This window comes from Schistocerca gregaria, chromosome 2, assembly GCF_023897955.1.
Source record: "Schistocerca gregaria isolate iqSchGreg1 chromosome 2, iqSchGreg1.2, whole genome shotgun sequence".
Lineage (NCBI taxonomy): Eukaryota > Metazoa > Arthropoda > Insecta > Orthoptera > Acrididae > Schistocerca > Schistocerca gregaria.
In genome coordinates, this window is record NC_064921.1 from 960,644,069 (window position 1) to 960,670,815 (window position 26,747).

At 46.1% G+C, this 26,747-nt stretch overlaps 1 protein-coding gene across 1 annotated transcript in view; it reads left to right on the top strand.

The window, feature by feature from the left end:
- Positions 1–26,747, top strand: part of LOC126336070 (sodium/hydrogen exchanger 9B2-like) — a 195,417-nt gene that overhangs the window by 40,630 nt on the left and 128,040 nt on the right. Inside the window, exon 2 of the mRNA XM_049999551.1 lies at positions 2,743–3,024. Coding sequence (XP_049855508.1) covers positions 2,743–3,024 — 282 coding nt within the window. The remainder of the gene's footprint in view (positions 1–2,742; positions 3,025–26,747) is intronic.

A 26,747-nucleotide genomic window follows, 5' to 3' on the forward strand; every position in this document is an offset into this window, starting at 1 on the left:
CGTAGCCAACGACCTTGCCGGTAGTGGTAACAATGGTATCCTTCAGATCACCTAAGTAAAGCTCTGTCGTGCTTGACTAGTATTTCGATGGTTGACTGTCCGAGCGCTGTTGGCAAGAAGCGTACACTCAGCCCTTGCGAAGCTAATTGAGTAGCTACTTGAATGAGATGTAGCGGCTCCGATTACGAATACTGACAACGGCCAGTAGGACGGTGTGCTGATCGCGTGCTCCTCCATATCCATATCCAGTGACGCCTACCGCTGACGATGACGCGACGGCCGGTACAGTTGGACCTTCCGAGGTCTGTTAGGATGGAGGAGATAATGTCCGAAGTTAATCGGGCTTTTTGCCGATGATGCTGTTGTGTACAGAGAAACCGGACGCTAGAAAATTGTAGCGAAATGCAGAAGACCTGCAGACGGTCGACGATTGGAACATGGGGTGGCAACTGACCCTCCACATCAACAAATGTAACAAGCTGCGAATAAATGGACAGAAATAGCCTTTACTGTTTGATTACAAAATTGCAGAACAATCATTGGAAGCTGTTACTTCCATACAATATCTAGGAGGGTGAGGACGGAGCGATTTGAAATGGAACGACCACATAAAAGTAATAACGAGTAAGGCGGATGCCAGATTGACTTTGGTTGGGAGAATCAACAAAGGAAATAGCTTACAAAATGCTCGTCGACCAATACTTGAATATCATTCACCACCCAGATAGGACTGATAGAGCAAACAGAGAAGAGCCAAAGAAGACAGCACGTTTCGTTACAGGTTCATTTAGTTAGAGTGAAAGCGTCACGGAGATTGTCAGCCAACTCCAGTGGCAGGCGCTGCAAGAGAGGCGTTCTTCGTCACGTTATGACCTACTGTTAAAATTTGGAGAGAGTACTATCCTAAACTAAAGAGCCAAAGAAACTGGTACACCTGCCTAATATCGTGTAGGGCCCGCGCGAGCGCTCAGAAGTGCCGCAACACAACGTGGCATGGACTCGACTAATGTCTGAAGTAGTGCTGTAGGAATCCTGCAGGGCTGTCCATAAATTCGTAAAAGTACGAGGTGGTGGAGATCTCTCCTGAACAGCACATTGCAAGGCATCCCAGATCTGCTCAATAATGTTCATGTCTGGGGAATCTGGCGGCTAGTGGAAGGGGTTTAAACTCAGAAGAGTGTCCCTGGAGCCACTGTGTAGCAATTCTGGATGTGTGAGGTGCCACATTGTCCTGCTGGAATTTCCCAAGTCCGTCGGAATGCACTATGGACGTGAATGGATCCAGGTGAACAGACAGGGTGCTTACCTACGTGTCACCTATCAGAGTCGTATCTATACAAATCGAGGGTCCAATATCACTCCAACTACACACACCCCATGCGATTACAGAGTCTCCATCAGATTGACTGTCCCTGTTGACATGCAGGTTGTCTCCATGCCCGTACACGTCCATCCGCACAATACAATTTGAAACGAGACGCGTCCGACCACGCAACATGTTTCCAGACATCAACAGACCAATGTCGGTGTTGACGGGCCCAGGTGTAGCATAATGCTGTGTGTAGTGCAGTCTTCAAGGTAACAGCAGTGGGCCTTTGGCACCGATGATGTTTCGTTGAATGGTTCGCACGCTGACACTTGTTGATGGTCCAACATTGAAATCTGCAGCAATTAGCGGAAGGGTTTCACTTTTGTCATGATGAACGATTCTCTTCAGTCGTCGCTGGCCCCGTTCTTGCAGGATCTTTATCCGGCCGCAGTGCTGTCAGACTTTGATGTTTTACCGGATTCCTTATATCCACGGTACATTCAAGTGGTTGTACGGGAAAATACGCACTTCATCGCTACCTCGGAGATGCTGCGTCCCATCGCTCGTGCGCTCACTGTAACACCACGTTCAAACTCACTTAAATCTTGATAGCCTGCCATTGTAGCAGCAGTGACCGATCTAACAACTGCGACAGACACTTGTTGCCTTATTTAGGCGTTGACGACTGCAGTGACGTATTCTGCCAGTGTACATATCTCCTACACTGGCCGTACACCTCTGGTGATCGTCGAGGGGACACTGAATAGTGCACGGTACATCCAAACCGTCATCGAACCCATCGTTCTACCGTTCATAGACCGGCAAGGGAACTTGCTGATCCAACAGGACAATGCACGTCCGCATGTATCCCGTGCCACCCAACGTGCTCTAGAAGGTGTAAGTCAACTACCCTGGCCAGCAAGATCTCCGGATATGTCCCCCATTGAGCATGTTTGGGACTGGATGAAGCGTCGTCTCACGCGGTCTGCACGTCCAGCACGAACGTTGGTCCAACTGAGGCGCCAGGTGGAAATGGCATGGCAAGCCGTTCCACAGGACTACATCCAGCATCTCTACGATCGTCTCCATGGGAGAATAGCAGCCTGCATTGCTGCGAAAGGTGGATATACACTGTACTAGTGCCGACATTGTGCATGCTCTGCTGCCTGTGTCTATGTGCCTGTGGTTCTGTCAGTGTGATCATGTGATGTATCTGACCCCAGGAATGTGTCAATAAAGTTTCCCCTTCCTGGGACAATGAATTCACGGTGTTCTTATTTCAATTTCCAGGAGTGTATATTGGTGTAATCACCCCAACAAGAATACGATGGTTCGACATACACATTTGGAAGGCGTCTTCTCACAATATTTGGGGAGCGGCGTCGATCGCCAGTCGCATTGTTTTGTACTTTTTCTTCACTGTTTACCCGCAGACACAAACGGAGGAGCGGCGGGCAGCGAGCCTGCGGTGAGTGGCAACCAGCCGTCGGCGAACCTGGCTGTCTGCGAGCCGCGTCACCGCAAGGTGAGCATCGCGTCGGAGCCGGCGTCTGTGGCGGGCAGCGCCGGTGGCGGCGGAGGCGGCGAGGGCAGGCGGCCCCTGCGCGCCAGCACCGCGTCCGAGCCGCGGGAGCACCGCAAGTCCATCCTGGTCAACGCCGACGGCCACCTCCACCAGGCCAACGGCCGCGCCGGCGCCGGCGCCGCAGCCGACGGTGAGGCGCTCCGTAAAAAGCATCTGCTGTGCTCATGTTACTTTCGTAGAATCCGACGTGTTCTTGTTGTGGTCTTCAGTCCAGAGACAGAGATGCAGCTCTCCATGCTACTCTATACTCTGCAAGCTTCTTCATCTCCCAGTACCTACTGCAACCTAAATCCTTCTGAATCTGTTTAGTGTATTCATCTCTTGGTCTCCCTCTACGATTTTTACCCTCCACGCTGCCCTCCAGTATTAATTGGTGATCCCTTGATGCCTCAGAACAAGGCCTAGCATCCGATCCCTTCTTCTAGTCAAGTTGAGCCACAAATTTCTCTTCTCTCCAATTCTGTTCAATACCTCCTCATTAGTTATGTGATCTACCCATCTAATCTTCAGCATTCTTCTGTAGCACCACATTTCGAAAGCTTCTATTCTATTGTTGTCCAAACTATTATCGTCCACGTTTCACTTCCATACATGGCTACACTCCATGCAAATACTTTCAGAAACGACTTCCTGACAAATCTATACTCGAAGTAATCAACTTTCTCTTCTTCAGAAATGCTTTCCTTGCCATTGCCAGTCCACATTTTATATCCTCTCTACTTCGACCATCATCACTTATTTTGCTCCCCAAATAGCAAAACTCATTTACTTCATCAAGCGTCTCATTTCCTAATTTAATTCCCTCAGCATCACCCGACTTAATTCGACTACATGCCATTATTCTCGTTTTGATTTTATTGCTGTTCATCTTATATCCTCCTTCCAAGACACTGTTCATTCCGTTCAGTTGCTCTTCCAAGTCCTTTGCTGTTTGTGACAGAGTTACAATGGCATCGGCGAACCTCAAAATTTTCCTTTCTTCTCCATGGATTTTAATTCCTACTCCGAATGTTTCTTTTGTTTCCTTTACTGCTAGCTCAATATACAGATTGAATAACATCGGGGAGAGGCTACAACCCTGTCTCACTCCCTACCCAACCACTGATTCCCTTCCGTACCACTCGACTCTTACAACTGCCATCTGGTTTCTGTACAATTTGTAAATAGCCTTTCGCTCCCTGTATTTTACCCCTACCACCTTCAGAATTTGAAAGAGAGTATTCCAGTCAACATTGTCAAAAGCTTTCTCTAAGTCTACAAATGCTAGAAACGTAGGTTTGCCTTTCCTTAATCTAGCTTCTAAGATACGCCGTAGGGTCAGTATTGTCTCACCTGTTCCAATATTTCTACGGAATCCAAACTGATCTTCCCCAAGGTCGGCTTCTACTAGTTTTTCCATTCGTCTGTAAACAATTCGTGTCAGTATTTTGCAGCTGTAGCTTATTAAACTGATAGTTCAGTAATTTTCACATCTGTCAACAGCTGCTTTTTTTGGAACTGAAATTATTATAGTTTTCTTAAAGTCTGAGGGTATTTCGCCTGTCTCATACATCTTGATCACCAGATGGTAGAGTTTTGTCAGGACTGGCTCTCCGAAGGCCGTCAGTAGTTCCAAAGGAATGTTGTCCACTCCCGTGGCATTGTTTTGACTCAGGGCTTTCAGTGCTCTGTCAAACTCTCCACGCAGTATCATATCTCCCGTTTCATCTTCATCTACATTCTCTTCCATTTCTATAATATTGTCCTCAAGAACATCGGTCTTGTATAGACCGTCTATATACTCCTTCCACCTTTCTGCTTTCCATTCTTTGCTTAGAACTAGACCTAGGAAGAACTAAAGTCACTAATTTTCCACAAATATAGTCTATTGGAAAAAATTGGTCTCTCTGCTGCTCCGACGGACCAATCACAATTACCGCTCTAAAATGACTGACAGGCTGTAGACCTTTGTTCAACATCTCAGAGTCCCGTCCTTGGTCGAGTTTTCCACAAACCAATAATTACGAAGTTCTACTGCTGCACACGGAAACCCAGCTCCACAAGAGTTTAATTTTAGTACGTGCACTGTGATGCAGATCGTTGGAGGAACAGAACACGGTCAGTGTTCTACCAGAGTTTAAGTACCAGCGACGCCGTAGTGGAGCGGATGTCAGTCTGTACCTCTGACTCGACATGAACTCACTGTGCACGGCGGTGCTCGGGCATAAATACTGTCATGAGGCAGGATATCACAGGAACTACTTTAGGTGACATCGGCCAGCCCCCCCTCCCCTCCCCAGTCCACGACCACTGATGGCGCTGCTAGGGTCGCCGAGTTAGTGTTGTGTAGAAGTTTTAAGTAGAATAATGCGTCAGTGCTGTGCTTCTGGCTCTTCGTTTCGAGGCTAAAAGGGAGGAAAACTGTAAAGAATTCCTTATGATGGGAGAGATGCAAAAAGAAGGAGAATATGGCTGATGCAAATCAGCAGAGCCGTAGGCCTGCTATATCGCAGTCCTAGTTTTATTCGAACTTATTTTTAAAATATTGTATTCTTTTGTACAAGGTGTACAAATTTTCTTCCGCCTATTTTTCCCCAACATTTGAGGCTTTAATGAAATAAATTGGTTACACATGTACCATTCAAAGTAGTTTCGATCGCTGGCCATTACTTTCACCCATCTTTCGGGCAGTGTACGAATCCCGTGTCAATACATGAATTGAAAAATTGAACCCATGTAGGGGGCCAACCATAGCGCCATCTGGTTTCCCCCTTCAAGCCAGACAAGTTCCGTTCTTCGTAGTTTTTTCATTTGACACTTATTTCGTGAGATATTTGGTCCGGTCACGATCAATGGACCACCCTGTATATTTGAATCCAATGCTTGATTTCACATAACCAAAGGGACATTGGGAGAATTTTCGTATTACCGAGTAGCAGGGACAAGATATAAGTCGATATAGAGCTTTAAATTAGCGATGGTTTTTTCCTTGCCCTTGCGAACTAATATTTATTCTCATTTGTCCTGCTGACTATTGGATGGGACCAATTTAAAGCAAATTACGGAAACAGGTGTTCAAACTCGATGCTGCAACAAGAACTGCGAACTCTGCTTTAGCTGTTAATAAAGGATAGGAGGGAAAAACTGTTTCATGCTTTCCACAACAAATGCTTTTCGACTTATTTAGCTTAAATTTGTAAAAAAATTTATGTTTAAATATCCGAGATGTTCCGTGTGAAGCCACTGATCAGTTTTAACAGTGCATTAGCCGGTTGAGTGCACTTCTTTAACATACATACCTAAATATGCTGCAGAAGTCAATGTGTCACAAGCGGCGCAGTACCCCCAAAATGGCGGTCTCTGACAAGTTGGCCGTACTTTCCCTATACGGCATTTTACGCCTAGTGGAACTGCTGCAGCACTGCTTTCTGGTGCAGAGCGGTTGCGTGGCATGTAAGCAACCCGTGACGTTGGTGCGTCATATGGGTTGCCGGCCGTACAGGCGGAAAGCCGCAACATGCCAGTCTACGCCGATAATTTTTGTTACAAAGAACGTGAATGACGTTCAGCGATAACAAGGGAAAGAGTTCAGGCACGGACAATCCATTCGGTTCATGTTTGGTCTGTTCCTTGTGTCTCACTTGGCGCCGTTAATATTCTGGGCGATTCAGCTGCCCCTACCGATGTTGTTTAATGCAGCCCGCTGTGTTATATCTGGCCTTCAAACACCACGCGCGTGATTTTCATAATCTCTCACTCACTGTGCACGAACTATAAGTCCTATAGAAAAAATGAACAGAAGCTTCTTGTACTTATGTACAGGGATACGTTTTCGCTAGACACCTAGATTTAGAGTTATTCAAGGAAAACGTGAGTCTCAGACGCTTCCCCACACCCACACTCAGTCCCCGCTGGTCAGAATGTGTAGTATACTTTTCAAGGCACTCCTTCTTACCACTGTATAAAAATTTGCGACTGCACGAATTATTCCGCACATTAGACCTATTTACATCTTCGTTGACCAGAATTATTACGCCACCGGCTCAATAGAGCACTCACAAATTGAAAATTGACGTTTATGTAAATTTTACCTAACAATTTTATGAACTTTAACAGCATAAATTAAACATTTACATCGTTGTATTCGTCAGGGCTTCTCACCAACAGACTATTGAGGCTGTAAAGGTTAAGCATGAATCAAATTGCCAACGTAATTAGTTTTATTTTAAAGTTTAAAAAAGTCGTTTTCCTTTTATTAGATTTAAATGAATAATGTTAACGAAGTAGCCGACTATGCTGGTGGCTTCAAAGCCGAGTCAATAAAGACCAAAGGAATAGTTCATGCACTCGGAAATTTTTGTACAGTGGCAGGAGGGAATTCCACGAACAACATACTAGAATACTGACAGATGAGGGATGAGTGTGAGGGGTGAAGGCACGTTTGAAGATCATTTTTGTACATTTTTCTTCAATAACTCGAAAACCCTGGCGTCCAGCGAAAACGTGCCCCAGTAAAAAATTGAACAACTTTAAATTGCCTACAAAAAGCTCCAGTTAATTTTTTGTGTAGGATTGATAGTTTGCGAGTAGCGAGAGAGACAATTTTAAAATCTCACGCATGGTTTTGAAGGCCAGGTATAACATTGTGGGTTGCATAAGACGATGTCGGTAGGAACAGCTGAATCGTCCTGTATTTGCTTCGAATGTTTTTAACTTTCATCCGTCTAGTTGTCCAGCTGAATGTATCATAATTGAAATGTGCTCGATATCGCTCTCCTGGATCAGGGTCGAAATGAAATGTACGTGACGTTTGGTTCTGTCTGCTGTACGTAGTATGCTATCCGTCTTTAACTACATCATCAAAACTGTGCTAACCATGCGAGGGCAGTTCTCCTTATACATCAGTTAAATAACAGATGACAATATCTGCGTATAAGCTGAGTGATCAGAAGGTTTGCACACTGTATTGCAAATGGAACACCGTCAAAATAAGAAAACACACTAGAAATGCAGATAAACTGGATATATTTATTTTTGAGGGTCACCCAAGCAGTAAAAGTTGTAGGTCAATATTGTGGTTCTGAGATTCAAATGAAGTCTCAGTTTAATAAGTTATTTATTTATTCTAATGTCTCAACACATACCTCATTAAAATACCAGAGAATAAGTTTCCAACCGAGTGAAAATAAAGTCCCGTAAAATAGACTGAGAAAATAGAGATGGGGCCCCTCCACGCCCGCACCCACGTGATGATCAGACCAAAAGTTCTACTGTCACCTCCGTCAACATGTTAGTTATCTAGTATGTGGATCACAGGATGCTGGGCTGTAATGTTATCCGTGCGTCTGGGTAAGAGTATGCATTAACACGGTCCATCAGATGATAAGACAGTGTGCGAAACGTGAATGAGGGTAGCAATTTGAAGAGCAGAGGGCAAAAAGTGCCAAGGCTCGTGCCTTGGAAAAAAAAAACCTCTGCGACAGTGGGATGGGTAGTAGGAGCAGTATTGGCTTACTAGCTGCGATAGTTCATGCAAGGTTGGGTTTGTTAGTGTGGGTATCATGCATCATTACCGTGGCAAGCGATGGCGATGTGTCCCAGTTGCTGCATTCCTGGAACAATCAAGATTGTTATATAGTAGTGGGAGATCGGCCATAGATCATTTCACTGTGTGTGTGTGGGGGGGGGGGGGGGGTTGTGTGTGGAGCTTGCCTGCATGCATTGTACGGTACGGCTTCCCTGTGTGGTGCCAGTTATTCGGCAGTGTGTTCCAGCTGGATAGCCAGTAATGGCGTCTGATTAACAGGGGCTCACTTGTACCGTTGTGTTTGCGTGTGCTTGGCGATAGATGTCAGGTCCTTACAAGTATGTCTTTTGGTCTTTTACGTTTCCATCTATGGCTGTGGTCGTAGTTTCCCAGATTCAGAATAAACAGGTTTTGCGAATGTCTGGAGTTTTGATATAGTCTTGGGGTGAGTTTGTGGATTACCTCCGTGAGAGTCTCAAGTCGGTATTCCGGGTGAAGGTCCGCGATGCATGTGTATCGTGGAGAATTGCTTATGATTTTGAGTACTTTGTTTTGTATGAGCTCCAGACGGCGCAGGCATGTGGGCGCATCGTATCCCCAGACAGGAGTTGCGTACGTCATCAGGGGTCCAATAAGTGTCATGTACATGGACCTCGACACCCTTCTGGTCAGTGTGCTACGCCTGTTGAGCATATGAAAGAGCTGTTTGAGCCTCGCGCGTGCTCGGTTGGTCATGTGTTATATGTGCCCCCCCACCCACCCCACCCCCACCCGAGTAATTTGCGGTCCAGCTGGACACAGAGGTATTTGACTTTCTCACGGAAACGTATTGGGCGTGCATGTAGAGTTATTGGTTTGCAGTAGCGGTGTTTGCGCAGTTGCGTCGGTCTTCTAGTGAACAGAACGGCTTCGCACTTGCGACGTTTACTCTAACACGCCATTTCTCCAATCAAGGCACAGCCACTCTGAGTGCAGTCTGTAAGAGTGACCTAATGTTTGATGGTTTCCAATCTTGCAAGAGGATAGCTGTGTCATCCGCGTAGATTGCCATCATTGTGTTGTGTGTGGTTGGGAGATCGTTTATGTAGAGGTTAAATAGTAGGGGCCCTAGGATGCTTCCGTGGGGTACTCCCGCGTGTATACCGTGTCGTGTTGATTGTTTTCCCTGCACGTCAGTGCTGAAACTCCTGTCTGTGAGGAATGAGTGTATTAGACGCACCAGCCCGTCGGGAAATCCCGCGTGGCTGAGTTTGCGAATGAGGCCGTTGTGCCGTAGACGGTCGAAAGCCTTTTCGATGTCCAGGAACACCGCCCCTGTTGCTTTGTTTGTGCTCAAGCCATGTGTTACATGTTCAACGACCCGTAAGAGTTGTTGTGTTGTTGAGTGGTGATTCCTGAAGCCGAATTGCTCGGGTCTCAGGATGCCATTTGTTATGCAGCGCCTAGTGATGCGTTTGAGAATCACCTTCTCAACAATCTTACTGAGCGAGCTCAGAAGGCTGATGGGTCGGTAATTTTGTGGGAGGCTGTGGTCTTTCCCCGGCCTCCTGAACGTCAGGACCTTGGCCGTCTTCCAAAAGGCGGAGAAGTATTGGTGTTTTAGTATGGCATTCGTTATGTGTGTTAGGTATTCAGTGGCTTTACCCCGTGAACTCCTGGAGGACAAGGTTTTGAATGCCATCATGACCAGGGGCTTTCCTAGCAGCGGAATGCATTATAGCCCAGGAGACTTCGGCTGTGCTATCGTGTCGAATGTCGTCGCGCGATGGTTGGGCTAAAATGCGTGAAACCTCCTGGTCAGTAGCAAGTGTGAACACTCACTGGATCTGATGGTACCAGGTTCGGTGTGAATGACGCTGCGAGTGTGCGGGCCATTAGTTCTGCTTTCTCCTCCGCTGAGTATGCAGGTCCGTCAGACCCTGGAAGCATTGAGGTGTACATTTTCTCCTTGGTGAAGTGTCGGGCTAGCTGCCGCAAGCCAGGTCGCGCGGTGTCCAGCCCTTCGAGTTTTTGGTTCCACTGTTGTGTTCTATGTGTCTGTATTTTATCGTGTGTGATGCCCTGTAGCCCGTTAATGTGCCGTTTGAAGTACTGACGCCTGGTGCGCCGCCATTGTCTCCTAAGGCGATTCCTAATTGAGATTAAAACACGAAGCTCTCTAGAATCTTGGTTTCAACAAGAATGTCAGGCTAACACTGTAAGGAAGTACCTTATTTATGTGAAAGATTTCTCTGGAAACGCTACAAGCTTTGGTGACTGTAGTTCGCAAGAGCAAAGTAAACGAGTCCAAGAGCCACGAAACAATATAATTAATCCTTCAACACAAGTTGCATTGCAAATCCTACAAATTATGAGCTGCTCAGGAAGTAGGTACAGCTAATGCAAAATGCAAAAAACCGGGTAAACGTGCGCGAGACCCCGCCGATCGCCACTTGATAAAGGTCTTCGCAATTGGCGGCAACAAGAGTGCGCCCCGATCGGCGCCAGAACCAGAATTCTTCCTTCCTCCGTAACAGAGGCGCAAATGGATGTAGTTAAACAAATTCACGATTGCCGGGCCTAATTGAAGCAGAAACGCGAGTTGTCCGATCTAACGAAAGGGATTGATCAGCCACTGTAGAGTTATGAATTGTTTTAACTGTGTACTTCTTTTTGATTGTTCTTTACCAAACCCCATTCAATTTTGAGTGTCTTCATTGTGTATTGTAGCGCAACTGATATCTCTGGCCACAACTGTATTTAATTTTTTTGTATTTTTACGACCCCTTGACACGGTCATCAACCATCTTACCATTAAAGAACCTGATAATAGATAGGAAACTCGCTTCACAGTTGTGAAAACCCAGTATCTATATTTCACCCTCCTGTACGTAATTTTGATAACATTGCTATGCCATGAAGCCATACTCAGCATAAAAATAAATTTTAATAACGAAATACTTTTTTTTTTTTTTTTTTTTTTTTTTTTTTGCTAACATATAGTTGCGCCTGAACCCTTACACCAGTGTCTGTTAGCCATAACGTTTCCGTTAAGGGAGTGGAACACTGCATATGTGCGATGGTATCTTTCTACTTTGCAGGCCGTAGTTCAACACCAAATTCCCAAAACACTCACAGAGCGTCCTTGTGCAACTGTGGGAGGAATATAGGTGAGAACCAGTCCCACACGTGTTAGACGGTATCCTTTCGTTGATTATTCAGTCTTTTTCTCATGATTACCTCCCACATGGCAGTTTCATACCGAAGATCCGAATGGGGGCTATTCCGGTATCTTTTGCCAGTGAAGAGATCATCATGACATCTTTTCAATTACGGGCCACATGTCCTGTGGATACACGCTATGTGTCTTTCATGTAGTGATTTCCATTGCCTTCTGCATAGTCATGTCGTTTATCATTGCTGATTCTTACGCTCTTAGGGGCAGTTTCCCACCCCAAGGAAAAGACAGGGCCCTTCGTTTCTATTCGCTCCACAGGTCCTGTATGACAAGGCCGGTTTGCTGAATGCGGAGTGACTTCTTATGCCGGAAGTCTTAGATAACCACTTCTGATGACTATCATTCAAGGTCTAAACGAAGGAGGAGTACGAACCCGCGACTGAGTATGTTTAGATTACTAATCAAAGACGCTACCGCTTCCCCATGGCTGAAACTGTTGTTAAGAGTTATCTTACAACCCTTCTTCAAGTCATATATTCCGTTCCACTGATCTAGATTCTTCGACGTCTCTGACAGAATTAGAAAGTCATCGGTGCACTCAAAGTTTTTATGAAACCTTGACATGATGTCAAGTGAAAATACAAGCCACATATACAGGGTGGTCCACAGATCGTGACCGGGCCAAATATCTCGCGAAATTAGCGTCAAACGGAACACTACAAAGAACGAAACTTGTCTAGCTTGAAGGGGGAAATCAGATGGCGCTATGGTTGGCCCGCTAGATGGCGCTGCCATAGATCGAACGGATATCAGCTGCGTTTTTTTTTTTTTTTTTAATAGGAACCCCATGTTTTACTACATATTCGTGTAGTGCGTAAAGAAATATGAATGTTTTAGTTGGACCACGTTTTGCGCTTTATGACAGATGGCGCAGTAATAGTCACAAACAGATGGCTCACAATTTTAGACGAACAGTTGGTAACAGGTAGGTTTTTTAAATTAAAATACAGAACATAGGTACGTTTGAACATTTTATTTCGGTTGTTCCAATGTGATACATGTACCTTTATGAACTCATCATTTCTGAGACCGCATACTGTTACAGCGTGATCACCTGTAAATACCACATTAATGCAGTAAATGCTCAAAATGAAGTCCGTCAACCTCAATGCATTTAGCAACACGTGTAACAACAATTCTCTCCCGTAATGTTCGCAAGTACATTGACAATGCGCTGACGCATGTTGTCAGTCGTTGTCGGTGGATCACGATAGCAAATATCCTTCAACTTTCCCCACAGAAAGAAATCCGGGGACGTCAGATCCGGTGAACATGCGGGCCATGGTATGGCGCTTCGATGACCAATCCACGTGTCATGAAATACCGCTTCAGCCACACGCGAGCTATGTGCCGGACATCCATCATGTTGGATGTAGTGAAACATCTTGTAGAAACATCGGTAGAACATTACGTAGGAAATCATCATACATTGCACCATTTAGATTGCCATCGATAAAATGAGGGCCAATTATCCTTCCTCCCATAATGCCACACCATACATTAACCCGCCAAGGTCGCTAATGTTCCACTTGTCGCAGCCATCGTGGATTTTCCGTTGCCCAATAGTGCATATTATGCCGGTTTACGTTACCGCTGTTGGTGAATGACGCTTCGTCGCTAAATAGAACGCGTGCAAAAAAAACTGTCATCGTCCCGTACTTTCTCTTTTGCCCAGTGGCAGAACTGTACACTACGTTCAAAGTCATCGCCATCCAATTCCTGGTGCATAGAAATATGGTACGGGTGCAATCGATGTTGATGTAGCATCCTCAACACCGATGTTTTTGAGATTCCCGATTCTCGCGCAGTTTGTCTGCTACTGATGTGCGGATTAGCCGCGACAGCAGCTAAAACACCTACTTGGGCATCATCATTTGTTGCAGGTCGTGGTTGACGTTTCACATGTGGCTGAATACTTCCTGTTTCCTTAACTAACGTAACTATCTGGCGAACGGTCCGGACACTTGGACGATGTCGTCCAGGATACCTAGCAGCATACATAGCACACGACCGCTGGGCATTTTGATCACAAACCGCAAAAAGTGGTCCAACTAAAACATTCATATTTCTTTACGCACTACACGAATATGTAATAAAAAATGGGGGTTCCTGTTTAAAAAAAACAGTTGATGTCCGTTTGGCCTATGGCAGCGCCATCTAGCGGACCAACAATAGCGCCATCTGGTTTCCCCCTTCAAGCTGGACGAGTTTCATTCTTTGTAGGTTTTTCGTTTGACGCTTATTTCGTGAGATATTTGGCCCGGTTACTATCAATGGACCACCCTGTATATACAGGGTGTTTCAAAAATGACCGGTATATTTGAAACGGCAATACAAACTAAACGAGCAGCGATAGAAATACACCGTTTGTTGCAATATGCTTGGGACAACAGTACACTTTCAGGCAGACAAACTTTCGAAATTACAGTAGTTACAATTGTCAACAACAGATGGCGCTGCGGTCTGGGAAACTCTATAGTACGATATTTTCCACATATCCACCGTGCGTGGAAATTACCCGAAACCAATGACAACGTGTCTGGCGGAATGGCTTCACATGCAGATGAGATGTACTGCTTCAGCTGTTCAATTGTTTCTGGATTCTGGCGGTACACCTGGTCTTTCAAGTGTCCCCACAGAAAGAAGTCACAGGGGTTCATGTCTGGCGAATAGGGAGGCCAATCCACGCCGCCACCTGTATGTTTCGGATAGCCCAAAGCAATCACACGATCATCGAAATATTCATTCAGGAAATTAAAGACGTCGGCCTTGCGATGTGGCCGGGCACCATCTTTCATAAACCACGAGGTGTTCGCAGTGTCGTCTAAGGCAGTTTGTACCGCCACAAATTCACGAAGAATGTCCAGATAGCGTGATGCAGTAATCGTTTCGGATCTGAAAAATGGGCCACTGATCCCTTTGGAAGAAATGGCGGCACAGACCAGTACTTTTTGAGGACGCAGGGACGATGGGACTGCAACATGGGGCTTTTCGGTTCCCCATATGCGCCAGTTCTGTTTATTGACGAAGCCGTCCAGGTAAAAATAAGCTTCGTCAGTAAACCAAATGCTGCCACATGCATATCGCCGTCATCAATCCTGTGCACTATATCGTTAGCGAATGTCTCTCATGCAGCAATGGTAGCGGCGCTGAGGGGTTGCCACGTTTGAATTTTGTATGGATAGAGGTGTAAACTCTGGTGCATGAGACGATACGTGGACGTTGGCGTCATTTGGACCGCAGCTGCAACACGGCGAACGGAAACCCGAGGCCGCTGTTGGATCACCTGCTGCACTAGCTGCGCGTTGCCCTCTGTGGTTGCCGTACGCGGTCGCCCTACCTTTCCAGCACGTTCATCCATCACGTTCCCAGTCCGTTGAAATTTTTCAAACAGATCCTTTATTGTATCGCTTTTCGGTCCTTTGGTTACATTAAACCTCCGTTGAGAACTTCGTCTTGTTGCAACAACACTGTGTTCTAGGCGGTGGAATTCCAACACCAGAAAAATCCTCTGTTCTAAGGAATAAACCATGTTGTCCACAGCACACTTGCACGTTCTGAACAGCACACGCTTACAGCAGAAAGACGACGTACAGAATGGCGCACCCACTGACTGCGTTATCTTCTACATCTTTCACATCACTTGCAGCGCCATCTGTTGTTGAAAATTGTAACTATTGTAATTTCGAAAGTATGTCCGCCTGAAAATGTACTGTTGTCCCAAGCATATTGCAACAAACAGTGTATTTCTATCACTGCTCGTTTAGTTTTTATTGCCGTTTCAAATATACCGGTCACTTTTGAAACACCCTGTATGTAGCACATTGCAGTGAATCGAAGGACATGAAAGGGAAGGAGAAGTTAACAGTCTGTATTTTGAGCAAGCAACAAAGGAAAATAGTGGCATATACAGGTGCAGCACATATATCTGACGGGTTGCTATGCAACTACAACGTATCCGAATACACACACACACGCACACACACACACACCACGAAGGAATCATCTGAACTGGACGTAAATCGGTAGATGTGACATTTAAATGTACAGACAAACACATGATTACAATTTCGAAATAAAATAGATAATTAATTCCCGAGAAAGAGCTTCACAAATTAAGCAAGTGAATAACGCGCTGGTCCACCTATGGCCTCATTTAAAAAGTTATTCGTTTTGGAATTGATTGACAGATTTGGTGTATATCCTCTTGGGGGCTATCGTGCCAAATTTTGTCCAATTGGTGCGCTATATCGTCAAAATACGGAGCTGGTTGGAGGGCCCTACCCACAATGCTCCAAATGTTCTCAACTGGGGAGAGATCCGGGGAGCTTGCTGGCCAAGGTGGGTTTTGCAAAGCGCGAAGACAAGCAGTAGAACCTCTATCATGTGCGAGTGGGCATTACCTTGCTGCAATGTAAGACCGGGATGGCTTGCCATGAAAGAAGACAAAACGGAGTGTAGAGTATCGTCGATATAGGGCTCCACTGTAATGGTGCCAGTTATGACGACAAAAGGTCAAAAATGGCTTTGAGCACTATGGGACTTAACATCTGAGGTCATCAGTCCCCTAGAATGTAGAACTACTTAAACCTAACTAACCTAAGGACATCACACACATCCATGCCCGAGGCAGGATTCGAACCTGCGACTGTAGCAGTCCCGCGGTTCCGTACTGAAGCGCCTAGAACCGCACGGCCACTGCTGCCGGCCCGTATGGCGGGATACAGTCAGGTTGGTATCCCACCACTGCCTGGGGCGTCTCCAGTCACGGCTTGGCTATTCATCGGGACTCAGTTGGACGCCGGACTTATCACTGTACACAATTACACTCCAGTCAGTGAGATTCCAGGCCCAGTGACCAGCAAAGACGTGTCTGGAGAGGCGCCACTCATGTGATCCGACAACCAGGACTAATGGACTGGTGTCTGTTCTGTTGCCCTTCATGGCAAGCCATCCTGGGCTTACATTCCAGCAAGATAATGTCTGCCAGCACACGACGAGGGTTTCTCCTGCTTGTCGTCGCGCTTACCAAACCCTACCTTGGCCAGCAATATCGCCAGACCTCTCCCCAGCTGAAAATGTTGCGAGCTTTATGGGCAGGACCCTGCAAACATCTCAAGATTTTGATGGACTAACGCGCCAGTCGGACTGAATTTGGCTCTAAATACCTCAGGAGGACACAGAACAACTCTGACAATCAATGCTAAGCTAAATAATTGCTTGTATGTAGGCCTGAGATTGAGCAACCGTTATTGACTTGTCCATTTGTGAATCTCTTTCTCTTGAATAAATCAGTCAATTCTCCTGAGATTGTTATAATTTGCTTGTCTGCACATCTACCGACTACCGTCCCATTTGGATAATTCCTTCGTGCTGCGTCATCTCTTTTCTTTTTTTTTTTTCTTGTCTAGGATTGTATATTCTAAAACCGAACGAAATCGGTAATCGTCATAAGCACAAATGCGACTACAGGCCAGAAAAAGTATTAAAACTCGAAGATTTCAACTCTTCGCCCCTATCTTTAATAATCGTTCCAGATTCCTCCTTGGTTTCTTTTGCGCTTTCTTATCATACAGACTGTGTAATATCTGGAACGAGCTACACCCTTCTCTCAGTCCCTCGTTAAATTCTGCTACCCTTTCACATCCTTCGACTCGTAAAACCATTCCGGTTTGTGTACAAGTTGTGTGATGTCCTTAGGTTAGTTAGGTTTAAGTAGTTCTAAGTTCTGGGGGATTGATGACCATAGATGTTAAGTCCCATAGTGCTCAGAGCCATTTGAACCATTTGGTGTACAAGTTGCACATGATCTTTTAGTCACTGTGTCTTATACCTACAACCATTAGTATTTCAAAAAGTGTATTCCAGTCGGCAGTGTACATAAGTCGTTCGAAATGTGGGGACTGAACCTCTCAGGTGGATTTTGAATATGAAATCTTAAAAGAGACAGCTTTGTCATTATGTTCTGCTTCTTTTCTATCCCTATCGGTCTTGCTTCCAACTAGGCAAAATATTGCCAATAACAAAGGATACATAAGGTAACACATTCTAAGAAAGCCTAATATAAAGCATGTTACGGTATTTCTTTGCGTAATTTATACTCTGCTTTGAACTGAAATAATAAAAAATTGCTCGCTTGCAACAAATATTGAATGGCGTTGCTTGAGACTTCAGTTGTTGTGCCTTGTAACACTGCTCCACCTCCAGCTGCACAGTATGGTCCTTGCGTCAGTAAGATCTTCAAAAGAAAAATTAAAACATGCAAAAAATACCATAATCATATAATAGCATCTACACTCCTGGAAATGGAAAAAAGAACACATTCACACCGGTGTGTCAGACCCACCATACTTGCTCCGGACACTGCGAGAGGGATGTACAAGCAATGATCACACGCACGGCACAGCGGACACACCAGGAACCGCGGTGTTGGCCGTCGAATGGCGCTAGCTGCGCAGCATTTGTGCACCGCCGCCGTCATTGTCAGCCAGTTTGCCGTGGCATACGGAGCTCCATCGCAGTCTTTAACACTGGTAGCATGCCGCGACAGCGTGGACGTGAACCGTTTGTGCAGTTGACGGACTTCGAGCGAGGGCGTATAGTGGGCATGCGGGAGGACGGGTGGACGTACCGCCGAATTGCTCAACACGTGGGGCGTGAGGTCTCCACAGTACATCGATGTTGTCGCCAGTGGTCGGCGGAAGGTGCACGTGCCCGTCGACCTGGGACCGGACCGCAGCGACGCACGGATGCACGCCAAGACCGTAGGATCCTACGTAGTGCCGTAGGGGACCGCACCGCCACTTCCCAGCAAATTAGGGACACTGTTGCTCCTGGGGTATCGGCGAGGACCATTCGCAACTGTCTCCATGAAGCTGGACTACGGTCCCGCACAACGTTAGGCCGTCTTCCGCTCACGCCCCAACATCGTGCAGCCCGCCTCCAGTGGTGTCGCGACAGGCGTGAATGGAGGGACGAATGGAGACGTGTCGTCTTCAGCGATGAGAGTCGCTTCTGCCTTGGTGCCAATGATGGTCGTATGCGTGTTTGGCGACGTGCAGGTGAGCGCCAGAATCAGGACTGCATACGACCGAGGCACACCGGGCCAACACCCGGCATCATGGTGTGGGGAGCGATCTCCTACACTGGCCGTACACCTCTGGTGATCGTCGAGGGGACACTGAATAGTGCACGGTACATCCAAACCGTCATCGAACCCATCGTTCTACCATTCCTAGACCGGCAAGGGAACTTGCTGTTCCAACAGGACAATGCACGTCCGCATGTATCCCGTGCCACCCAACGTGCTCTAGAAGGTGTAAGTCAACTACCCTGGCCAGCAAGATCTCCGGATCTGTCCCCCATTGAGCATGTTTGGGACTGGATGAAGCGTCGTCTCACGCGGTCTGCACGTCCAGCACGAACGCTGGTCCAACTGAGGCGCCAGGTGGAAATGGCATGGCAAGCCGTTCCACAGAACTACATCCAGCATCTCTACGATCGTCTCCATGGGAGAATAGCAGCCTGCATTGCTGCGAAAGGTGGATATACACTGTACTAGTGCCGACATTGTGCATGCTCTGTTGCCTGTGTCTATGTGCCTGTGGTTCTGTCAGTGTGACCATGTGATGCATCTGACCCCAGGAATGTGTCAATAAAGTTTCCCCTTCCTGGGACAATGAATTCACGGTGTTCTTATTTCAATTTCCAGGAGTGTAGTTTCTTGCGAAATCTATACCCATGTCTTCAATGCCAAATAGCTGACTGCTCTACAATTGCTACTTTCTGTTCACCCTGGCCGGCCGCGGTGGTCTCGCGGTTGAAGGCGCGCAGTCCGGAACCGTGCAACTGCTATGGTCGCAGGTTCGAATCCTGCCTCGGGCATGGATGTGTGTGATGTCCTTAGGTTAGTTAGGTTTAAGTAGTTCTAAATTCTAGGGGACTAATGACCACAGCAGTTGAGTCCCATAGTGCTCAGAGCCATTTGAACCATTTTTTGTTCACCCTGACAGTTAACACAAGGGTAAACACTATGATTTTGTATCCCGGAGAAACAGGATTTCAATTCTCGTTCAACAATCATAACTGAAACTTTGTGGCATGCTTAAATCACTTGAAACAAATTCCAGAATGGTTCCGCCACTAAAATCGCTGCGGTTTTTCGCTCCGTCCTCGCCTAACCGAGCCACAGCGCAGTCACTACTGACCTTGATGTCGACGAGACCCGGAAACGTTAACCTCCCTCGGCCACAGGATGAGCGCGTGCGCAGCGAGACCTATCAGTGTCACACGCATCTACGAAAACATGTTTGTTCCCAATGAACAGCGTTTCATCATTTCCGACCTGTTCAGTCTTGGTACATTATTTAGCGGAGTCACGTCCGTGTTTACAAACAGCTGACGTGTCCGCAGAACCATCTGAAAACGTGGATCACAGAGAGTTACCGATCTGATTACTAAATGCACACACTGAGAAAGGGAAAAAAGTATTTTAGTTACGATGGGGTCCACAGCAGGATTACATTTTTTTAATGACAGAACTATGTCATACTGATTTTCGTAATTTACATTAAAATATCCTTTTATTCTGCAGTCTTCACTACTGTGCAGTTGCGACTGAGTAAAATTAAAAAAATTAAAGACAAGTTATGCTGTACGTAGTAGACCGTCAAAAAAGCATATTTCGCTTACAACCGAATCTTACGTTGGTCGTACATATCACTACGTTCAAAATAAACAACATAGTTTGTACCGTAAATGAGAATAAACGGAGACTGCATCTTATTTGTCTTGCACGTGTTATAGCATAGCTCAAATCAAAAATGGTTCAAGTGGTCCTAAGCATTATGGGACTCAACTGCAATGGTCATCAGTCCCATAGACTTAGAACTACTTAAACCTAACTAACCTAAGGACATCACACACATCCATGCCCGAGGCAGCATTCGAACCTGCGACCGAAGAAGCCGCGTGGTTTCGGACTGAAGCCCCTAGAACCGCTCGGTCACAGCGGCCGGCTGCAGCATACCATGTAAAATAATAATGTGATGTTAAAATGCTACATTTTATTAATACTGTTCAGTATTGAATCCAAATGTTTCATCATTGTTGGTAATTGTGAGGAGGAAGATGGAAAGCTGTGTACGAGCTTGTCTTCATTGTTATACTGACTTAAGTAAAACAAATTATCAAATAAATTTAATCAGATTTTACTAATATAATAGCAGAGATACTCATCTTTCTTTCCCTTCTCTCCGTTCAGTCGTGTATATGAACAAATATTACTTATATTTATGTTACAAATAGAGTATATCCTACCCCTCAGGTATGACCAGGTGGCCACGAGATGTTATCTTTATGTTCCATGTAGCATTTGTAAGATTAATCCAAATGATGTGGGAGGAGTCATTTTACATCGATATTACACATTCATATGAAAATATGGCAACGTCTTTATTTTTTAATATAGGTGTGAATTAGTAATGCCTGTCAACAAACGTATATATGGATAACAGAAATTCTACTTTCAGTTTGTTTCCAAATGTAATTTAACTTTCGCCAGACATTTTGTACTTTGAAGTTAATGATTGAAAATGTTGGTAGCAGCAGTGTGCACCCCTTTTTTGTGCTAAACACAATCATAACGTGAACTAATGGATATGGTTTTTTCTTCTGGTATTGTAATTATGTACATAATTGTTCCTTTTGAATTGTAGAAGGATTATTTACAACAAACTCATGAGGGAATGAATATTCTATGAAGCAGTTGTCAAAATGCCTAACTTCATAAGCAGATATCTACAAGGGGATTGGGGGTGAGAACCACTTATTATTCTTACAGCACAGTTTTGAGCAATGAAATCTTTCTGTCTTAAAGATGAGCTACCTCAGACTATTATTCCATACAGCATTATTGAAAGAAAATAGGCAGAATATGTCAACTTACTGCTTTGTCCCTTCGCAAGATTTTCAATGATCTGAAGTGCAAATCTGACTGAAGTGAGTTGCTTTGGTAGTTTTAGTTTACATCTACATCTACGTGATTACTCTGCTACTCAAAATAAAGTGCCTGGCAGAGGGTTCAATGAACCACCTTCAAGCTGTCTCTCTACCGTTCCACTCTCGAACGGCACTCGGGAAAAACGAGCACCTAAATTGCCACTTAACATTTTTAAAGTTTCCACCTTTTCTATTATTTCCTCGCCGTGTGTCACATTTATCACTGTCGTAGTGCTTCTAGGTGTGCAGTACTGTACTGAACATGTTTTGTCTTTTTAAGACAGAGTGAGAGCATCTGCCGAAAGTTACTCAATAATATTTTAAGAATATTATTTACCATTTCTTCCCTTGTGTATATATGTTTGGACTGATTACAATGCTAGTATCACCTGCTGGAAGAACTACTTTTACTTGTTATATATCTGTTGGAAGGTCGTTTATACATCTGAGAAAATCTAAGACTGTGCCTTGTACAACCTTATAAGTGATCTCTCTCCAATCAGAAGAATCTTCCCTACTTACGTTGGTTTCAATGTTAAGTACAACTTTCAGCATTATTTTGGTTAGATATGACGTCTGTTGGTTGACTGTACCATCACTTCCGAAAAGTTGGTTGGTTGGTTGGTTGGTTGTTTTGGGGAAGGAGACCAGACAGCGAGGTCATCGGTCTCATCGGATTAGGGAAGGACAGGAAAGGAGGTCGGCCGTGCCCTTTGAAAGGAACCATCCCGGCATTTGCCTGGAGCGATTCAGGGAAATCACGGAAAACCTAAATCAGGATGGCCAGACGCGGGATTGAACCGTCGTCCTCCCGAATGCGAGTCCAGTGTCTAACCACTGCGCCACCTCGCTCGGTATTTCCGAAAAGTCTGAATTTATCTGAGAGGATATTTTGATTCGACATACGAATGCCTAAGAGAGGGTACAGAAAACGTCGGCAGACGCTATTTTCTCAACTAATAAAATAATCCGGGCTATTATGCCGTGGTCTAAGGGATTTCACTTCGAAACCCGAAGTTTCGTTCCATCTGCGGAGGACATTTTCAAGGGGGACCGTGGCTTTGTTGAACGTCCGATTCACACCCTAGCTCGCTACTGACTACAGCAAGCTTCTGCGCAGTGGCGCGACATCACATGTTTTGAATACGAGAGCGCAACTGGCCGTTGTCGTCTGCCGTCATTCGCTGTTATCATCATCTTACGGTGGAAGTCTGGTACGCATCTTTTTCAGCATCAGAATACAAATTTCATTCAGTTTCACGCCCTCCTTCTTCCTATTAAAATTCCTGGGGTGTTTCACAATCTCTATTGCCTCCCTGTACAGCGATTCGTTGTATGTGTTAGTGGCTGCCAGTACCTGAGTCCGGTCTAAATGAATATGATGGTCTCCTGGCTGTAAAGCACATTCCGCAACAGCTGATCTGTCAATCTCCCCTCTTCTTCTCAGTGTCCTGTGCTCTTCATTTTTTTTTTTTTACCGTACCCACGTACACCTCGCCCCAGTCGCACGGAATCTTATAAATTGCAGTTTTTTTTTCCAGACGTTAGCATCCTCTTGCGTTAACTTATTTGAAGATAACACCACAGAAACCTCGAAAATTCGTTCGAGCCGGCCGTGCGGGATTAGCCGAGCGGTCTTAGGCGTTGCAGTCGTGGACAGTGCGGCTGGTCCAGGCATGAGGTTCGAGTCCTCCCTCGGGTATGGGTGTGTGTCTTTGTGCTTCGGATAATTTAGGTTAAGTAGTGTGTAAGCTTAAGGACTGATGACCTTAGCAGTCAAGTCCCATGAGACTTCACACACATTTGAACATTTGAACAATTCGCTCTAGCCGTCGGCCTAAAGCTTGCTGTCAAATTACCGGCTACGCGTTCCAGAGGTGCCTATGTACCCAATGACACCACATAACATCTCCCCAGTATCAGGGCCCGATGACGATGACGTTCCGTTCACACGTGGTCTACAGGTAACATCTTTGACGTAACCAAGACGTCCTGGGTCCCGTATTAGAATCCAGCCAATGGTTAAATTTGAATAAAAATCATCAGCAATGGCTGCTGAGGACTTCCGGCTTAAGAAGTCACCCTCGCTCTGCCAACGTCCTTGCCAAAGAGGGCGGAGGAACTGACGGAGATTCAGGGTACTATCTTGCCCTTGTGATGGAAAACTGCGCCTAAAGGCGGAAACATCAACAATAGTTAGTATGGCGATGCAGAAGGCTACGGAAACCTTTGCATTGAAGCAGGGCCGGCCAAACGTTGCACAGTGTACAGACGTGCTGCACATGTGCGCACGTGTGCGACAGCGACATCTGCTGTTAGACATGTGTCCTAAATGAACGGCGGCGGCTCCTCTTCCCCGTTTATGTGGTACAAGTAAGAGCGCAACATACCCAGTCTCGTTTACCCCTGGTGACCGTAACCTGAACAGAGAAGTACTGAGAAATGACAGGTAATGTGAAAAAGCAAAGGACGGCAGATCTATGTTCTCGGTCGTTTCGATCAAGCATCAGTGATGAAAATCTCCCGCAATTGCTTGCGCTTGCCAATGAGCCGTGCTTTTGTGCCCGATATTAACTATATCATTTCGCATGACCAGTGATAAACGTGTTTGGATTTATTCCTTTCATAATTAAAAATTAGTGTTTGCCAACTGTTCATTATTGCCTCATTCTGCTCCATGCTACATTATTATCAGGAAAATTGGTCATTAAACCGATTGTTGTATACTTACATTTAGTTTTTTTTAATGTGTGAAGGGCTACGCTCAGTTGAAGTCGATAAAACGTAACATTCATCTAATTGTCGGTTATTACGCAGATTTCAGGCGGAACTGATGAAAGATATAGCAGTAATGGTACAGGTGATCATCGAGAGGTCTGCGGTTGTCTTTCTGTTCAGAGGTCAGTGAGACAGAAATTATGTGGGTGTAACTGACGGCACCGAGAATTAGTTATGGGAAACCTTGCATTGGGTTAATGTTATTTGAAATCATGACTAAGGTTCGTTGGAAGTCGCTAAGTGTTCTCTTTCTTAAATACTAGATCAAAAACATTACGCGTATTTACGTGCCGTCAGTCAAGCTGCCTTAATAAAAACCCACGGTTGTTAACTGTACTACATGTCTTACTGGGTTAAACTGTTAACATAACAGTAGACGTCTCAATGAGTATACTGTGACAGTATTTTAAATGTTTAATACGCGAAATACCTTCCCATGGTTGGCTTGCAAGCTGCGGAAAGAGCACTAGAATGCGCCTGTACAGAGTATCTCAGCAAGTGGATAGAGCGACATCTGTGCGTGGAAACAATGCACTGTGTGAACGCTGACGGCTGCGGCGTGCACGCTGTGACCCGGAAGTTGCACATGTGCAGGAGCACCGCACGCGTGCAGAATTTCTGGCCGGCCATGCATTAAAGATACCCAATGTGTTTCCACAGGACATGTGGCCTGTAATTGAAAAAGCGTCTTGATGATCTCTTCATTGGCAAAAGGTTTTGAATTAATCTCCCATTCGGATCTCCGTGAGGGGACTGACGAAGGAAAAGTGGCAATGAGGAAAAGATGGAATGGCGAATAACGGGATGACGTTCTACCAGTCGGAGCTTGGAATGTCAGACGTTTGAACATAATAGGAAAACTACACTCCTGGAAATAGAAATAAGAACACCGTGAATTCATTGCCCCAGGAAGGGGAAACTTTATTGATACATTCCTGGGGTCAGATACATCACATGATCACACTGACAGAACCACAGGCACATAGACACAGGCAACAGAGCATGCACAATGTCGGCACTAGTACAGTGTATATCCACCTTTCGCAGCAATGCAGGCTGCTTTTTTCCCATGGAGACGATCGTAGAGATGCTGGATGTAGTCCTGTGGAACGGCTTGCTATGCCATTTCCAACTGGCGCCTCAGTTGGACCAGCGTTCGTGCTGGACATGCAGACCGCGTGAGACGACGCTTCATCCAGTCCCAAACATGCTCAATGGGTGACAGATCCGGAGATCTTGCTGGCCAGGGTAGTTGACTTACACCTTCTAGAGTACGTTGGGTGGCACGTGATACATGCGGACGTGCATTGTCCTGTTGGAACAGCAAGTTCCCTTGCCGGTCTAGGAATGGTAGAACGTTGGGTTCGATGACGGTTTGGATGTACCGTGCACTATTCAGTGTCCCCTCGACGATCACCAGAGGTGTACGGCCAGTGTAGGAGATCGCTCCCCACACCATGATGCCGGGTGTTGGCCCTGTGTGCCTCGGTCGTATGCAGTTCTGATTGTGGCGCTTACCTGCACGTCGCCAAACACGCATACGACCATCATTGGCACCAAGGCAGAAGCGACTCTCATCGCTGAAGACGATACGTCTCCATTCGTCCCTCCATTCACACCTGTCGCGACACCACTGGAGGCGGGCTGCACTATGTTGGGGCGTGAGCGGAAGACGGCCTAACGGTGTGCGGGACCGTAGCCCAGCTTCATGGAGACGGTTGCGAATGGTCCTCGCCGATACCCCAGCAGCAACAGTGTCCCTAATTTGCTGGGAAGTGACGGTGCGGTCCCCTACGGCACTGCGTAGGATCCTACGGTCTTGGCGTGCATCCGTGCGTCGCTGCGGTCCGGTCCCAGGTCGACGGGCACGTGCACGTGCACCTTCCGCCGACCACTGGCGACAACATCGATGTTCTGTGGAGACCTCACGCCCCACGTGTTGAGCAATTCGGCGGTACGTCCACCCGTCCTCCCGCATGCCCACTATACGCCCTCGCTCAAAGTCCGTCAACTGCACATACGGTTCACGTCCACGCTGTCGCGGCATGCTACCAGTGTTAAAGACAGCGATGGAGCTCCGTATGCCACGGCAAACTGGCTGACACTGACGGCGGCGGTGCACAAATGCTGCGCAGCTAGCGCCATTCGACGTCCAACACCGCGGTTCCTGGTGTGTCCGCTGTGCCGTGCATGTGATCATTGCTTGTACAGCCCTCTCGCAGTGTCCGGAGCAAGTATGGTGGGTCTGACACACCGGTGTCAATGTGTTCTTTTTTCCATTTCCAGGAGTGTAGAATATCTGTAAAAGGATATACAAAGGCTGAATCTAGATACAGTGGAGGTCAGTGAAGTG